This window comes from Puma concolor, chromosome B1 (genome assembly GCF_028749965.1).
Source record: "Puma concolor isolate L17-30 chromosome B1, mPumCon1.1.hap2, whole genome shotgun sequence".
Lineage (NCBI taxonomy): Eukaryota > Metazoa > Chordata > Mammalia > Carnivora > Felidae > Puma > Puma concolor.
This window is the reverse complement of record NC_141670.1, coordinates 1,307,815-1,326,037: the sequence shown is the minus strand read 5'-3', so window position 1 is coordinate 1,326,037 and position 18,223 is coordinate 1,307,815. Positions and strand designations below refer to the sequence as shown.

Sequence of the window (18,223 nt, the reverse complement as noted above, 5' to 3'; positions counted from 1 at the left end):
AATTTGTATCACAATTTGTGGGAACAGCGACATTTAATTTCATTGGTGACATCCTGCTTAGGAAATGATGTCAAATAAATAACTTTGATTACATTGTCGGGGTGAGTATAATATGATTCCTGGGTTACTTTTGAGTTTGGAGGGTGTTATTTTGTTAAGACATTCTGTGTATAAGCGCATAGTCCTCTCCTATAATGTAACCATGTGTTTGGCGTCTGTTTGCGAGCAGCTGGCCGTCCGCTACACGTGTAACGAGTTTTTCTGCGGTGTCTGGACCCAGTGCTCTTCCCACTGGGAGCCTGGGGACCACCGGGTGTATGCGTGAGCCTGGGGCCTCTGCCCTGCCTGCGTGGGCTGGCACCAAACAGGTCTGAGGGGCCCTGATGCAAGGGAGCTGCCTACAATGTCATTAGCTAAACATTTAACGCAAATTATAGCCAGTACTCATTTTATATCAAATTCATGATTTGAAACATGCATGTTTTTTATTCTACCCCGATAAGACTTGGGCCACATCGCTTCTGTTTTTATTACTAAACAGATTTCGAGGTCCTGTTCTGCCTGTGGACACACTGCCGTGACCACAGCCATCCTCTCCATGGAAGGTCTGTGTCCACATGGACATGTATGTTTCAGTTGTACATCGCAGTGAAGAGGGCACACTTGGACGTGAGGAAGGCTGGGCCCTGAATTAACTGGTGGCCTGGGTAACAGGTGCAGAGAGGACGAATAAGTGTGGGGGAGGCTTCTACAGATTAAAGGGGAGAACTCCCCTTGCTGACATCAGAAAGGTGTGCAGGTCTCCAGAGAAGACGTCCAGATGGCCAACGCACAGATGAAAAGATGTTTAACATCACTAGCCATCAGGGAAATGCAAATCAAAACCACAATGAGACATCACCTCACACATGTCAGAACGGCTAAAATCAACAACACAACTCGTGAGGATGTGGAGAAAGGGGAACCCTCTTACACCGTTGGTGGGAATGCAGACTGGTGCAGCCACTCTGGAAACAGTGTGGAGGTTCCTCAAAAAGTTAAAGATAGAGCTAACCTATGACCCAGCAATTGCACTACTAGGGATTTATCCAAAGACTACAAAATACTGATTCAAAGGCATACATGCACCCTGATGTTTACAGCAGCATTATCTACAGTAGCCAATGGAAAGAACCCAAGTGTCCACTGACTGATGAATGGCTACAGAAAATGTGGTGCACATACAACGGAATACTACTCAGCAATCCAAAAGAATGAAGTCTTGCCATTTGCAAGGACATCTAGAGAGTATTATGCTAAGTGAAGTAAGTCAGAAAAGACAAATACCACAGGATTTCACTCACATGAGAAATTTAAGAAAAAACCAGCAAAGGGGAAAAAAGAGAAGAGAGGCAAACCAAGAAACAGACTCTTAGCTACAGAGAACACACTGATGTTGTATCACCAGAGGGAGGTTGGTGGGGGGGATGGGGGATATAAGTGATAGGGATTAAGGAGTGCAGTTGAGGGGAGCCCGGTGGCTCAGGCAGCTGAGCGTCCGACTTCAGCTCAGGTCATGATCTCACGGTTCGTGGGTTCGAGCCCTGCGTCAGGCTCTGTGCCGACAGCTCGGAGCCTGGAGCCTGCTTCAGATCCTGTGTCTCCCTCTCTCTCTGCCCCTCCCCTGCTCATGCTCTGTCTCTCTCAAAAATAAATAAACATTAAAAAAATAGGAGTGCACTTGCTCTGATGAGCACTGGCTGATCTACGGAAGGGACGAATCACTGTATGTACACCTGACTCAAATACAATACCGTAATGGCATTAACATAAAAACGTAATAAAACGGAGTGCAGGCCGGTTAAGCAAATGGACATACGCTCACGTGCATGCTAGCCCGTGCTTATTCGAAGTGCAATTTGTTACTATTTACCTAACACTTAATCCCATCTCAGGTGTCAAATGCACATGCCTTTTGTTAGAGCATTCGGTATACGGGGCCAGACATGAGGTCTGTGACACATGGGGTCCTCCTCAGGGAAGCGGGACCCAAGCTGCGGGACGACCTCACCAGGCTCGGCTCTGTTCGGACAGAGTGGCTGCTCCTCACCTGCACAGAGACTGGCAATCAGGCAGCTTGGCCAGGAGACCGACCCTGTCGCCCGAGGGGCAGGGAGTGTGGAGAGCAGGTGCTTGGAGACAGTCCCTTCCTGTCCCACGTCTCCCGCACTTCTCTGTCCTCTGACCTGCCAAGCGGCTGGCACCCCCTCACTCTTGAAGCCACCACCACAACCATCCGGAGTTGGTAAAATGCCCTGAACCTCGTGCATCCTCTACTTTTCCTCTTTCTCACACTACCAGGTTCCCCAGCTGCCTAACGTTTGGTCAGGTGACCCCCGACAGCGGACCTTTCATACACTGGGTCCCGGAAGCCGTGCTTCACCACCGCAGGCTAACCTCCACGGGAACCAGGGAGATTCCGCCGTTCTCCAGACCAGCCCGCCCCACTGCCACCGGGTTCTCCCACCCAAGGACTCACACCTCCTGGAAGCTCCTTCCCTTCGGTCCCAAGCACGTTTCCAGCACGCAAGCACTCCTAGGCGTCACGTGCACTCGAGGAGGCAAACCCTTCCACCCGAAAAAAGCCTTCAGAATCTGAAAACAATCCCAGAAGTCCACGTCTCTGTTACTGAAACTTGCAAATGAATTTAGTACTCGTGGAAATCCTGTTCTGAAATGGCAGGAAGGAAAGCCCGGGGCCTGCCCGGAGCGTCTCGCCCGTCCTCCCTGTGTGTGATCCCTGCATCCCCCGGATTCCCCAAACTCATTCTTTAATACCCGGGTTTGGTTTAATACCCATGAACATTGCAATAATAAGAATTATGGTAGAAGCTAATATTCATCGAACACTTACTGTGATAAATCTTGCTAAGGTCATCAGATTGAATCTTTACCATCTTTTAATCTGTTATGAGGTAGGAAATAGTCTTACTAGCTGCCCCTTTTCTTTAAAAAATAAACAAACAAGTATTTAAGAGGATCAAAGTCACAGGGAAATGAGGCGAATTGCCTGGGCACTGGGGTCGGCCCTCAGAGCCTGCCTCGGTATCCCCGCCCCACACGGCCTCTCGTTCCCAAACACTACATGTGGCACAAACGTAACTCGCTCTCTTTCTACCACCCTGGTTTTATGCAAGACAGTCTTTCGGTGGCTGAACTTTTTGTAAAAAAAGTTTTGTAAAAACAAGATGTTTTATACCGGAACCTAATACACACACACACACGGTTTCCTTAAGTGATAGTTGCCCTTATTGTGTGTGATGTGCGTTGATTTTGTTCATTTTACACATTCCATACATTCCTGTTCCTTTTTCTTTTTCAGTTAAAAATTACCGACAAGGGGCGCCTGGGGGGCTTAGTCAGTTGAGCGTCTGACTTCGGCTCAGGTCACGATCTCACTGTCCATGAGTTCGAGCCCCGCGTTGGGCTCTGTGCTGACAGCTCGGAGCCTGGAGCCTGCTTCGGATTCTGTGTCTCCCCCTCTCTCTGTCCCATCCCCACTCATGCTCTGTCTCTCAAAAATAAATAAACATTAAAAAAATTTAAAAATTGCTAGTGCACTTGAATTCATGGCCTATCAGCGCATTGCCAAGCCACTGTTTAAAAACCAGTGTCGTGTCAATATAGATGAGGAGACACAGGAAATGAGGCGAAAATCTCTCACTGAATTAGGAAAAGGTCAGACGAGCCACACCTTCCTTCATTAAACACCACGTCTGCCACCTTATCTCTGCCCTCCTGATCTATTTCCACCCACGACCATTTCACTTGGTGCGAGGCCATCACACATGGATTTTAGACGTTGCTGGCCCAAGGTGCTATTACGGAGAAAGTGGTGTCTCAGAAGGCACAGCTCTGAAGGTGAGCTGAAGGCTTCTGCGTGTTGTTGCTTCCATTTGCAAGTGTGTGCACACGTGTGAGCATGTGTGTGCGTGTGCAAATACACGTATGCAAGTAGCTCGCTTCCTTACGGATTCTCTGCGGGAGGGACCTGCTGGGCAGGCTGTGGCAGAGCCTCAGGGAGGGAGGTGGGGGGCTGGCCCCCTATGAGGCTGGAGGTCCAGACGGGGGTGGAGGGGACCACTACGAGTCTAGCCGGGTGTCCGGAAGCGAGGTCCCTGTGGGGGGCGTGGGCGGGGCTGCTGTCCACCCTGGCTGTCTCTGCACCTCCGGCTGGGCGCCAGCCCCCTCTCCTCCCTCACATCCCCGGTCCCTGGTGCCCACCACACCTGCTTCTGGGGATCATGAGGCCAGAGCCCAACACGATTCTGCTTTTGCCATTAGCCTCATGTTTGGATGCTTATTTTATTTAGGAGTTCATCTAGCTACTTTTTGATTAGTACTTTGTGGGATTTTTTTTTAAATGACTTCAAAGCTAAAATAGAATCTTGTGAGTGAAGTGCGTTCTTGTTTTCTAATAGAAACCCCCGGTTTCAGTGCAGTGCAGGGACAGGACAGCGGTTCCCAGGGAGGGAGGCTGGGCCCCCAGGCGGCATCTGGCGATGGCTGCAGAGAGCATCTTGGATGGCCACACATGGGCCTGGGTGTGTGTGGGGCGTCTCGTGTGCAGGGATGCAGATGCTGGGACACAGCGGCCTCCCCGCAGGGGACAGCGTCTTCCTGGTCTGGGTGACATCGTCTCAACGGCTGTGGGCACGTCGCGACCCTCAGGCCCTCTGAGGCCGTAAGGCCGGGGACAGCGTCTTCCTGGTGTGTGTGAGCACTTACACACCGTGCGCCCTGCTGAGTGCAGTGCATCTCTGCGGGATGGACACCTGACCTCACAGCTGTGCTTCACTGACTCTCGCCTTCCAGAAGGAGCCCCACCCGCACAGGCCTGCGGCGCCGGGATCCTAATCAGGGCACACTTTTTCTACACGGGTTCTTTAACTACCCGTTCACACCCTGATGTGTTTTATGCCCCAAGGACAGCTGTCGGATTTCCAAGTCAGGGTCGACAGTGGGCTCATGCTTTGTTCCGGACCAGGAGGGCTGAGTAGCAGGTGCACACGTGGCCTGTCCTCCGGTGGCCCTGCCCCACACGGCTGCTGAGCTCAGGCCTGCCTGCGTGGCTTCTCTCTCACCTTCTTCACCCTCCTGTCTGGTTCTTTGCTCTGCACTAGTTTGACACCTGTTGCATTTTTAGGGAACGTTGTCAGTGCCTCTCTAGCTGTACTGAACTCACTTTCTTTAGCCTATACACCAGCCTGGTTTGTTTTTTTCTAACTCCTCCACCGAGTGGAACTAAGTCAGGGAGCTTGGTGGTTGTCTGCGTGGACGTGGGAGCACCCTACAGAGCAGAAAACACTGAACTTTGTCACTTGAATGAATGAATGAATGAATGAATGAATGAAGGCTGCTACAGTCTGAATGTCTGCATCCCCCAAAATGTATACATTGATGGCATTGGGAGGGGGGGTCCTTGAGGCGGTGGTTAGCTCATGAGAGATTAATGCCCTTATAAAAGAGACCCCAGAAAGCCCCCTCACCCCCCCGGGTGGGGACTCACAGGAAGACGGAGTCTATGAGCCAGGAAGGACCCTCACCAGACCCCAAATCCCCAGCACCTTGATCTGGGACTTCAGCCTCCAGAGCAGGGAGATATAAATGCTGCTGTTTACAAGCCACACAGTCCGCGGTCATTTGTTACTGTGGCCTGAACAAGCTAGGACAAAGGCATGTGTGCATGGAAGCATGAATGAGTCAATAAAGATTTACTGCTTGAGGAAGGGGGCCGGCCCGGGGAAAAGATACTGTAATTCACTTGGTAACAACCAGGCTCGGAAATAGTGCAAGTTAAAAATTGATATTTAGGGGAAAAGCTAGGGAATGCAATTCAGAAATTTAGATGTAAATTCCTAACATCCTAATTTCCACAAATAATAAATATTAGCAATTTTAAAACTAATTTTGATTTCTTTGTATAGAAATAAAGTTTTAACATGAAATGGTTATATAGTCTTTTGGAATGCTCCCTTGACTGATGTTTAACCTTTCCCCCTGTCCTGCCGCATGTGATGGTAACTGTGGATGTCACACCCTGGGGAGGATTCTTGCCCCTGTGGCCTCTGGGCTCCCACGGGTACTGGTGCGTGGCGGTGAAGGACAAGGGAAGGACAGGGAAGGATGGAAAGAGGGCTTCACAGCGCTTAGGGTGCAGCAAATGAACACACTGTCACTGCACAGAAACATGGCACCATTTCCACTATTTCTAGAAACTTCTAGGAACTTCCCTTAAGGAAATAAGTGTGGATGTCCATCCAGTTACAAAGCTACATGTCTACAAGATGACCAGGGGTGTTTATAAAAGGACACAAAATATAAATCTCTAAAAAGGGAGTTTTCCTTTAAAAAAAAAAAAAAAATTTTCCTTTAGAAAGAGAGCAAGCATGTAAGTGGGGGAAGGGCAGAGAGCGAGAGAGGGAGAGAGAGAATCCCTAGCAGTCTCTGTGATGTCACTGCAGAGCCCGACCCGGGGCTCCCTCCCATGACCCTGACATCATGACCGGAGCCAAAATCCAGAGTAGGACGCTCAACCAACTGAGCCACCCGGGCGCCCCATCTAAAAAGGGAGTTCCTTGAAAATAAGTTTTGTGTAATTAAATACTGTGTGACGTGCAAGTGGTTAAATGGTGTGCAGACCAGAAATGATAACGGGGTGGGGGGGCACTAGACAAGACTATATCCCCACATATGCACCTGCCCCACAGAAGGCTGTGTCGGTAATTATTGCTTCAACATTCAAGTACTTTTTTTAATTGCGGAGTCCACCCCTTTTTCTTGTGTCGTGTCTCATATAATATGTACCTACTCTTCTTTGATCATTTAATGTCGCCTTTTAAAAAAAAATTCACGCCTGGGTGGCGCAGTCGGTTGAGCGTCCGACTTCAGCCAGGTCACGATCTCGCGGTCCGTGAGTTCGAGCCCCGCGTCAGGCTCTGGGCTGATGGCTCAGAGCCTGGAGACTGTTTCCGATTCTGTGTCTCCCTCTCTCTCTGCCCCTCCCCCGTTCATGCTCTGTCTCTCTCTGTCCCAAAAATAAATAAACGTTGAAAAAAAAATTAAAAAAAAAAATTCACTTTGCAGCCCACTTACCAGCGTAAAATCTAGGCCAATATTGCAGTCCTCATAAATGCTTATAAACTGGCAACTCTCTACATCTGATTTAAATATAACGTTCAAGAGAACGGTGTCACGAAAATGACCGGCAGAGAGAGCAATCTGATCTCAGTGTGTCTGAAGGTCTTCCCTCAAACCCTTTCCCTGGGAGACGTGGGCTCTTCCCTTGTAGTCATTGAGAAGGTGCTAAATCAATTCGCTTTTACCGCTGACTTCAGATTAGTTCTAAAGCAACCTGCTTTATCTTCCTACTTCCATACGCTGCATTATGTGAGCTCTGCAGCACGCATGCACCCTTCATGGGGCTCAGGAGGAGCCGGAGCCGATTCTCCTATTTCTTTACCCAATTGTCCGTCACGAGGGACAATTTTGGGATTTGCAATGAGCACTGCTCACCCCTCCTGTCAGCTCACCGCTGTACGGATGTGGCCCGAGCTGCCCTGAGGAGCGGCCACACGTTTCAGAAACGATGCGTCCTCCTTCCACGGCCACGGCCGTTAACGCGGATGTGGGGCAGGAGAGTGGGAGAGCCGTGCGTTCAAGACAGAAGACCTGTAAAGGCCCATCCGCTTCAGGGGCTACAGGCAGAGGGGACTTGAAAAAAAGAAAAAGTCTACGAGTTGGCATTTGTTCCTGATTAGCGACTCTAGCAGCAGCGGGAACATGACTCAGCCCTGCCCCCCTTCCTCCCGCTGAGCCGCCCTAGCTGCCTTCCTTGCTGTCGAGTAGAGCATCGTTTGTGCCCTTGACACCAGCGTTCCCTGCCCCGGGCCACACTCGAGTCACGCAGGGAACCCTCAGAGGCAACCACGCATCGGAACGTCCCGGCGCGGGACCGGGTCTCCATATTTCTAAATACTCCCCAGGTGGCTCCGGCTAGTGAGAACCACGGTGGACACCCAGCGTTTCTGTGAACGGGCTGAGAAGGATGGCCGGACCCACTGGTGCATGTCCCCGACAGGGGCCACCTCCGCATGGGTCCAAGTCACGCCACGCCTGCTCGTTCAGCACCACGCGTGGGAAAACTGGATGTGTGTCTGCGAGCTCCTTGTGGCCGACGCTCCCCAGATCCTCATCTTTCTTTCCGCCTCTAAAATCCAACTGTCTTGACGTGCTTGTAATCGTCATCCCCTCACGTCCAGACCACACAAGCGGCTCACCAAACACTTTCTGTCCCTAAACAGTACGGAGGTTCCTCAGAACAAACTTAGGATCCAGCAATTCTAAAAGACAAAGGCAAGGTCCTGAAGAGAGTCTGTGCGTCTGACAGCATTACGCATCGTGGCCTAGAGGTGGAGGTAACACACGTGTCCATTAAGGGATGAAGGGGCAGACTGGATGTGGTCGATTCACACGACGGAGTATTACGCAGCCTTAACAAGGAGGGAAGTTCCGTCACGTGCTACGATATGGCCGAATCCTGAGGGCATTCTACAGAGTGAAAGAAGTCAGTCACAGAGCAACAGATACTGCATGACCCCGCTCAGACCGGGAATCTAAAATAGTCAAACTCAGAGAGGCAGAGAGGAGGATGGGGTGGGGGGGCGGGAAGTACCTGCTCCTGGGTGCAGAGCTGGGTTTGGGAAGATGAGAAGAGATCTGGGGACGGGCGACAATCACCCTGTTGGGTGACTGTGAATGTATTCCACGTCCCCGAACACACACGTTGAAAAGGGGTCAAAATGATGAATTTTACGCTGTGCATATTTTACCAACACGACAAAATACCTTGTGTCTGTACAATGCAGCCCATGTCATGCTGCCAGTGAGACGCTCTGACCCCTTCAATCCCTGAACTTACCTCTCCGCGCTCCGTTCGCGTGACCAGGAACATATTTAAACTCCCCGTCTGGGACTCGGCAGTAAGAACACGGTGGGACCTGTGCTTCCAATGTGATCCCCACAAGCTTTTGGCTTTGTGCCGCTGCTTGGTCATCTACGCCCCTCCGGGACACCGTCCCGTGTTACACAAGGCCCAGCGTGCCGTGATTTAGCCGAGAAAAGGCGTCTCCCCCAAGGTGGACCAGCTCTCAGGGATGTGCCCTGGCTCTCCCCTGAGTTCCTCCTGGCTGCTGACTGTCGGCACCAAATCCCTGGCGGCCACAAAATGTGGCTTAAAGACGCACACCCCTCCTCTGTTCTGGCCCATGTCCCCTGTTCTGAGGTGGTCACAGAAAGGAACCGGCACCACAGGCACATGGTGATCTAAAGACGTCCAGATACAGCACGAGTGCAGGTGAACCGCCAAAGTCCCAGTGACACAAAAGTTGACGGAATCGTACATTCACCGGACGCCTCTTTAGACCTGCTTCCTGGTGATTGCTCGGGGTGACGGAGAGCGCCACCGAGTGGAACAAAAAATAATGCACGCCCATCCACAGGAGTCAGTTCGCTCTCTAGTAAGAAGTAAAGATAACCTGGTTTGCATATTTCTGAGTAAAGAAAGGCTTGTTTAGAACGGCAAGTTAGAAGTTAATTTTGAACTTGATCACAGTGGAGAATAGTTACTCTTCTACAACTAAATCTGTATTTATAATCTCATTGAAAAGAAAATTTTTTTGCTTCTGATTTTCTTTAAAATTTTCTTTTAATACTTATTATTGAGAGAGAGAGACAGAGTGTGACCAGGGAAGGGGCACAGAGAGAGGGAGACACAGAACCAGGAGCAGGCTCCAGGCTCTGAGCTGTTGGCACAGAGCCCGACGCGGGGCTCGAACGCACAAACCACGAGATCGTGACTTGAGCCAAAGTCGGACATTTAACCGACTGAGCCACCCAGGTGCCCCTAATTTTCTTTAAAAGAAATCACAGCTTTATACAAATGGCCTCTTTGACTTTCCAATATTATTCTTTAAGCCAATCAAATGGGCAATAGATTCACTGGCTAAAGGTCTGAAATAAATTAGGAAAAATTCAAATTCAAGCATAAACCATTCTTATGTTCCATAATTCAGCCCCGAGGGCTGTGACAGCCCAGGACCATCGGTGACCTGGGAGAACAGCTTGGCATCTTTTAGGCCATCGCACGGCGTGGGGCAGACAGCATGGAGCCACGGGTAGGGCGTATTTTCTCAGTTGCTGTTGGATGTTGAATTTATTCAACACTCCACATGTCTTACAGAAATACTGGCCCCTTTTCATGTAAGCATGATCCACGTCAAGTGAAGATGGCCAAAAAGAGCACTGGCTCGATTGTGTCTGTGATGTGGCATAAAAAGAAAATCTCTACAGGAAATACGCTGTGACGGTAATTTGGAGCTTACGGGCAAGAGGGCACGTGCCACACTCAGCATCCACACCCCGGTGCGCGCTGGCCTGGCCCGCAGTAATCTGCTGTCTCAAGTCGGGTGAAAGAGCTTGTAAGAACCATAAATGAGGAGCTCTTCCCTTCCTCAGATCCACTGAGAGCTAGTTTTAGTCACAAGGGAGCAAAGGCAAGAGGTGCCATCTCACACACGTATCAATGATGCCAACAGCTTGATGATTATTAATAATAGTTAGCTGCCTCAGCGATTCATCTGTGGTGATTTGGAGCAAACGTGTTCTCACCTACAGCTTCCATAATGTTTACAAACTATTTAAAATGTTCACCACATCTTACTCCGTTCTTGAAATTAGGACGCGCAAAGTCACACGCTTGCTTAACCCGTTTTTGCGGTGGGGATCCCGTCTGTGAGGTGCAGAGCGCCACCCGGCCCGGGGCGTGCCCGCCGTGTCTGATCTGTGCAGTCACCGGGGCCGAGCTGTGTACTCTACCTAGATCCTCCTCTGCCGGCCCCGGAAAGCTGATGCCCGGCTGGACCAGGTCCCCGCCCTCTTCCTCTGCAAGAGAGAGAGAGAGTCACTCTTTAATACATTTCAGGAGTGGATGGCAGTTAGCTCAGCGCGTCCCCAACACGCCGCACCCCCAATGCCCAAACACGAGAGATTCGCCCCTCTTTGCTCCAAGGGCACTGCTCAGAGGTCCCTGCCAAGCTGTAACCTTGGCACGGGCGCCCCCTCTATGAACACAGCACTGGAACGTGGTGCATGGCTGTCCCGTGCAGGTGTCCACCCGGGCAGGGCGTCCGTGAGTCTCCGCTATACCTTGGGTTTAATAAATAACAGATAATAAGTCTGAGCTCTTCTGCAGATTTATTAAACTTCGTCTGCAGAGTCGGCCACACTCTGCTTCCATCCCCCACCCCCCCTCCGCCACCTCCAGCCCCTTGAATCCTGGATGAGCGTTGCACTGCCCAGGATGGCACTACCTCTCTTGTCCATAAAGTTCTACACTGAGGCTCCTTCAGCAATATTCAAAGCCTGCAGTTACCGTGTTCACGCCTAACATTAGTTAATCTTAAGGTCGACATCCCAAACATGAAATCTGTCTCCTTCTGTTGGGAGACCATGTCAGGTCACTGGCACTGATGTTCAGTTGCTCAGTGGCATATACTGCAAAAGCAGACAGCATGTGCCTGCAGTGACATCATCATGTGGGGGTAAAAGGTCTTGGGGGTCATCTAGCACTGCCCTTCCTGCCCAGATGGGATGGCAGGGCCAGGGAGATGCAGGGACCTGGGTTCTTTACCCAGCTGGCCCCTGGGGCACCAGATTAGAGCAGTCTGCTGCCCTAGCCTCCACCTGGGTTGCCCTAGCCTCCACCCGGACCCCCACACCCAGTCAGAGGTGAGAGGCATAGCTGGCTAATCTCCATATGGAGACGGGCAGCTTCAGGCAAGGGCTCTTCTGGCAATACATTACGTATGTAGTAAATACATACTTTGGCACATATCCCATAAATATAATTTTTCTACGTGCACTTATGCAGGCTTCCGGTGTTCATGAGTAAGTTTTAAGGCAAATAAATATTCCACGCTTAGATCCTGCTAGTAATATTAAATATGGTTAACCATGCTGTCGCCTGCAGAAGGATTCATTCTAGTACATTGTGATCAAACCCACATGGGCTGTCACCATCTTCGGTTCAGCAAATCAGCATTTTCCGTACGTTTACAGGACGTTAAGAAAGGCAGATGCAAGGCTGGCAATGAGAGATGGTCCCGAGGCGACGGGCACTTCTCACGCAAACCTGCAGTGGAATTTCATGTTATGGGATCTGCCGGCCGTTGCTTTAAAAGTGACATGTGTTATACTTTTGTATATGAGTAGTGTGTGAACTGGGTCAATCAAGTATTTACAAGACAGCTCATTAAAGTCATTTAACGTGATTTGACCACGCCCCATTTTCCCACAGCAGCAGCCACTTTGTGCACTTTGGAGCTGTGTCTTCCTGCTCGTGACTGGTCTGCTCCAGAGCTGGCCCGTCAGATGAGCACGTTAGGTATAACATTAGACCAGACACGGCTGTGCTTTCGTCTCTTTAGAGCTCGAATGCAACAGAATGCACACTTCTAATTAAATACAGTTGCCATGGCGACCGTGGTCACGCAGCCGGGGCGGCCAACTTGGAAGCAGTCTGCATTAGTTGGGGAAGAATGGAATTAGGAGAATAAACCAAAACAGCCAGCCTCCTCCTGCAGACCTCGTTCGCCTTAGCTCAGACACACACGTACACAGCAGAAAGCAACATAGGGCAAGCTTCCGCAGAACGGACTGGAAGGGTGAGTGGACGCTGAGCCGGCTGTGGAAACCAAACGCACGAGAGGCCGGCCTGCAAACACACCAAGCACACGCAGGCCGCCGACAGAAAGCTCACACGGCACTCACAAAGCTTTAGCCGCAGCTGAACACGGGCCTGTCACAGTATTTCGAGAACATTCCCCGGATGACGGTGAGTGGGTTTGAAGGTCGGTCCTGACTTTTTTTTTTTTTTAATATTTATTTATTTTTAAGAGAGTGAGAACACGAGCAGGGGAGGAACAGAGAGAGAGGGAGACACAGAATCTGAAGCAGGCTCCAGGCTCTGAGCTGTTGGCACAGAGACCGACTCGGGGCTCGAACTCACAGACCCCGAGATCACGACCTGAGCCGAAGTTGGACGCTTAACCGACTGAGCCACCCAGCGCCCCAGTCGGTCCTGACTTTTAAAGGTGGGAATGATTAACTGCCGATTTTGCCTCTGCTCTTGTCCTTTATCAGACCAAAATTGAACAAGGCCTAGAAGCAGGTTAACCAGGCGAACCCTTCACGGTTAGAAAACTAGGATATGGGTTGGGGGTAAATGCATTCAAGCTTTCTGGCTCTGGTTTGCCTCCTAGCTGATAAGGCTTCGCTTCAAGTGGGTGTGGGCACAAGCAGTGGCTCCCGTCCCGCCTCACCCAACCAGGCCTTGTCTTTCAGCTTAAATGTGTTTTCCCCGTATCTGCACCATCTCCCAGCCGGAACCTGACCCAGACGGCAGTGCCGCGGAGATGCACGGGCAGTGCCTGTGTGCCTGCCGCCCTGCCGTCCCCAGCATCTACCCTGAGCGCCATCGGACGTGCGACGGACGAGCTAAGGGGGGCGGGCCACACCGTCCTGCTCGGACACCCGCTTTCACAGGCCTTGGCTTCGATCCCTGGGCCCGCTCCAGGGACACCTGCATGCACATCCTCTCGGGGATCTTTCTTCTGGCCCCGTCCGTGCTCGGGAAGGGAACCCTCTGCCTCACCAATGTCACTAAGGCAAATGTCACCTGAGAAAGAAGCGTGGGCAGCGTGTTGGGCCAGCGGCTCTGCTTGCTCTGCACCGGCCTTCTGAACCCGGTGGCCGTGGGCCGCCTTGGCCCAGCGTCCTGGCTCTGTGGCTTCCACGGCCAGGAGGGGCAGAGCGGCACAGGCTGCGAGGGTGAGAGTGGTACTCAGTGCTAGAAACGAAATGCCCATCTGACATCAAGTGAAAACGTCCGTCGCGGTTTCTTAGCAAAAACAGAAATGTGCCACAGACTGAAAAGTTTTAGAAGCCCTCCACCGACGTATTTACACGCACGTCATGAAGTCGGTCTTCACTGCCATGACCCCTGAAGGGACACCCCTAACTTGGGTCTGTGAGCCTACAACCTCTCTGACTAGACTCACCTCACAGCTTATTTTTCTGTCATCCTGAAAATGACACCCAGATCAGTGCCATCTGACACGGGACCCAGTTTCTGCTGCGACCTTGGGGCGAATCGTAATCAGGCCTTTGTGTGACCCTGTGTCAGTCATGCTTCTCCAGAGCCAACACTTAATTCTACGTGCACGAGGCGTGTGTCTAAGATGAGCACCCCACACACTTGGGTGCGGCCACTGACGCAACGCGACCTGGGCAAGTTCCCTCACGTCTCTGGAATCACCTGCGGACAAGGGAGGGGTCTGAGATCATTGGGGGCGACACGCAGTAAAACACAGGGCATCATGGCCATTCCATCAGGCATCATGGCTTCTACCCCCCCAGTCACCGCAGGAGTGGTGTCAGCACCGTAAGACTCGCTGGAAGGGAAACTGAGGCAGCACAGCATCTGCCCACAGCCAGTCCTCACAAGCAGGGTCAACTGGTCGCAGCATGGACATTTTCCAAGGAGGAACATGAGGCCCAGAGAGGCTGAGTACATGACCTGAGGACACACAGCTCCCAGCAGCCCCAACTGGTTCTGCTCCCTCTGTCATGTCTCTGGGTCCCTTCACGCCTCCGCCATGACCTGTGTCTGATTCAGAGGGGCCTCTGCGCTGACCTTCCTCAAGAGGAAGCCCACTGTCTTGAACTGGTATTGGAATGAGGTAACCCCCCTGAACAAAGGGGCTGAAGAGGTGAGACAGATGATTCTGGGCGGGTGAGGGACACTTAGGCTCAAGGGTGCCCAGGCAGACAAACTTCAAGAAGTCCAACATTCACGGAAGTCAGTGGACACCTGCTCATTTCTGCTATGATGGATGCAGAAATCGGGGTCTGGGGAGGGTGGGTGATGTCCCTGAAGAGTCCTGTCGAGCCCAGCCTCTGGCTCTGCAGTTCAGGGATCTCTCAGGCCGCGGCGTGGGGGCAGCTGGTTGGAGGCGTGAGCCATGAGTGACCCTTCATTTCATAAAGACCTGACCTGTGAATTCTTACTGCGAGGCTCAGAAAAGACACATGCGTTCAACCTCTGGGTTTTAAACCCTTGTAAGCACAGGTACAAATTACACCTTTGGGGAAGGGAATAGTTGTCTCTGAATCATGCTAACTCGGAATCTACAATAAGGAACAGGAAAGGCTTCAAAACAGTAGGTAGAAGGGAAAACAATGTTTGTATATGAAAAGGGAAATTGCTCATAAGAAAATATTGGATTTCTCCGCATAAAGGAATCCAATACTGCACTACCTCATAAACAACAAGGAAACAAAATGCCACGTTTTTATCCACTGTGCTTGGCACTCTGCCCCATCTCCCACTCCATGCAGTGTGTGTGTGTGTGTGTGTGTGTGTGTGTGTGTGTGTGTGTGTGAGCCCTGCAGCTCCCCAGTGGCGGCAGGAGGGCAGACATGTGTCCTGACCAAGCTGACAAAGTCCCAGAGCAGTGAAGCAACCCTCCTGTCCTCACCAGAACCGTGACTCCATGCTGCATGTTGGAGCACAGCCCTTTGGTGGGACAGCCCCATTGCCAAGTGTGACCCATGCAGAACCCCAAACTACAGAGCAGCACTGGGGTGGGAAGCACATGAGGAGGGCTGTCCGCTTCTGAGCCCTCTGTGCTGACACCCACGAGGCTCCTCTGCACAACCACAGGGTTGAAGGGCACATGTGGCAGCCCAAGAGCAGCCAGACATTGGAAGCTGACTTCATCTAAGTGTCTGAAGAAGACATTCACTTTCTTTTATTGCAGGGACAGGAGGCTTTGCTCTGATGGGAGTGGAATTGGAAGATGTGCTGTTATGTCTAGGTTTCAAACTCTGGCTCATGTCCCCAAAGGCCATGCATTGCGCCCACACTGTGCTCAGCTGACCCCAGGTCTTCCCTTGGGGTCAGCCCCACTACAGGGCTGTTCTGTTCCTTCTGCAGCCCAGGGGCCCATCCCAGCTCACAGAGGCCTTGTCCAAGTCATGGGGCGCCTTGCCCTCGGGAACTGCTGCCTCTGTCCATCCAGAGCCTGCAAACTTGTGCTCTCTCGCCATCTGGCCCCCCCGCCTTCTCCACCCCACCAGTGTCAGCCTCCCTCTGGAACGCCACCTGCGCATTGATTAAGGGATGGGTCTCCCTGTGAAGCTGAGTTTCCTGGCCATGTGGCTGCGGTCAGGAAACTCCTCATAGACAGAAAGGGCACAGCACAGGGCCTCGAAGAGTCACTGGTGTTACTGGCACGGGCGCAGTGACACCCCAGAGTGCCAGGCAGTCCCAGGCTTCAGGCATGACAATTGGCAGCTGCTTCTAGGACCCCGTGAGCTCCACTGAGAAAGTGAAGTAACCACAAAGTTCAGCAATCCAACAGTCCGCCCAGTTTCTAGAGTCTTCCAGTCTTTAAAAGTTTACTTTAAAAAAAGCATACTCAAGCCTACATTTTAGCCGTTTCCCTAATGACAGGATTTGAAGGCTGCTTAAATTAAGGATTCATTTCTGCTCTGTTAGGACAAAGACACTGATTAGCCTGAATGCTCGCTTCCCCTTCTTCCATTCACAGCTGTGCCATCAGCCGCTACCATAGTGATTACTAATGGCTTTTCTTTGAAAGCCATAGAAATGCTCACGATTTTATTTTGGACCAAGGATCAAGTCTCAGCAGAAGCTGCCCCTAAAGTCTGCAGAATTTTCACTAATAGTTACATGTCACCTAAGTCAGGCTAAGAGAACAACTCAAAGTCACTAACAAGGCAACCCCAACTCTGCCCAGGATAATAAAGGCTCTCAAAGCAGGAGGCAGCTGAGCAGACCTTGTGTGGGTATTAGCACTCACAGCCCTGGCTTTCAGGCCTGGAGGCTTATCAAGTTATGTTCACCACAACCCCACCACCGTGCACTCACATAAATCACAAGACCATCTTCCAAGGAGTTCAGTTACGACCAACTACAACATCCACTTAACGTTTGCATTTCTCTGGACTTGGGGGGAAAGATTTAAAAATGCTGAAGTGAAAAGCAGACTGTTTCTTATTTAAATATCTGAAGGCTTTGAGATGAAACTATACCTGTCTGCTGTGAAAGTTGAACATTACTCACTTCAAAAGTGACGTTAATTATGTTTTATATAATATGTTTGAAGTCTACATTCCAAATGCATGCGGAGTTAAATCTTTTGCACCACCTTCTGTATTTAATAAGGTTTTATGCCAAAGTTTGCATGAAGATTTGTCCATCATGTTTAAACTGGAAATATTGTTTTACAGACAGAGTGAGGGGCATTTTTATAAAGCCTAAAAAAACCTGGCCTTCCTCCCTCAGGTTATTACTGCCCGTACCTACATTACATGAAAGTCTCAGAGACCAGCATGAACACTGTGGGGACCAAAACTTGTTCTTTGTCTCTGACGGGCAGCTCATTCTGACGCTGGCTCATGAGGAGTCCCTAGCCAGGGCCACCGCGTAATATACAGGACCCCCCATTACATTTGAATTTCAGATAACAAAGAGTAATTTTTTTGTTGTTCTGTCCCCTGCAGTGTCTGTTGTTTATCTGACACTCAACTTTACCAGGGCACTCTGTGCTTGCATCTGCTAAATCTTGGCTTGATTCCCCCAAGGGGCTTGTAGGAGATGCTCAGCTAATTCCTATACTTGTAACCATTGAGACGGTCAGCCTCTTTATCCAACCAGTCGCCCTGGCTGTGGGACTCACAGCTAACCTACCGAGGGCCACTTATTAACCCACTGAGCCGGCGGGGCCACCCTCGCTCCAACGAACATCAGTACAGCTGTCGCCCTCATTATCTTCGCCACCTCGTTTTACCAACAGCCCTGGCATTTGCTGTGGCCTGAATTCCAACCTATGTCCTCACCCTGTTAGTAAGTCCACACTACATAACAACACGTAATGACCCACCAAACCCACGCACACCACAGAGTTAACCCAAGTCCATGACCACTCACAGGAGCCCTTTCAGCTGCTCTAATGACTTCAGGACTGGCAGGATGATTCCACCTCAACTCAACGTCACCATTGAGTCTGGGATTAACAGCCTATCTATTAACCCTAAATCA

At 50.9% G+C, this 18,223-nt stretch overlaps 1 protein-coding gene across 8 annotated transcripts in view; it reads right to left on the bottom strand.

Moving 5' to 3' along the window:
- The window catches only part of DLGAP2 (DLG associated protein 2), a 781,526-nt gene that overhangs the window by 153,033 nt on the left and 610,270 nt on the right, over positions 1-18,223 (bottom strand). For 5 of the 8 annotated variants that reach the window (XM_086703047.1, XM_086703050.1, XM_086703046.1 and 2 more), the window contains one exon: positions 10,915-10,980. The exons of the other annotated variants lie outside the window; for them this stretch is intronic. In XM_086703047.1, the coding sequence (XP_086559173.1) occupies positions 10,915-10,980 (66 nt within the window). The remainder of the gene's footprint in view (positions 1-10,914; positions 10,981-18,223) is intronic. 8 annotated transcript variants of the gene reach the window in all.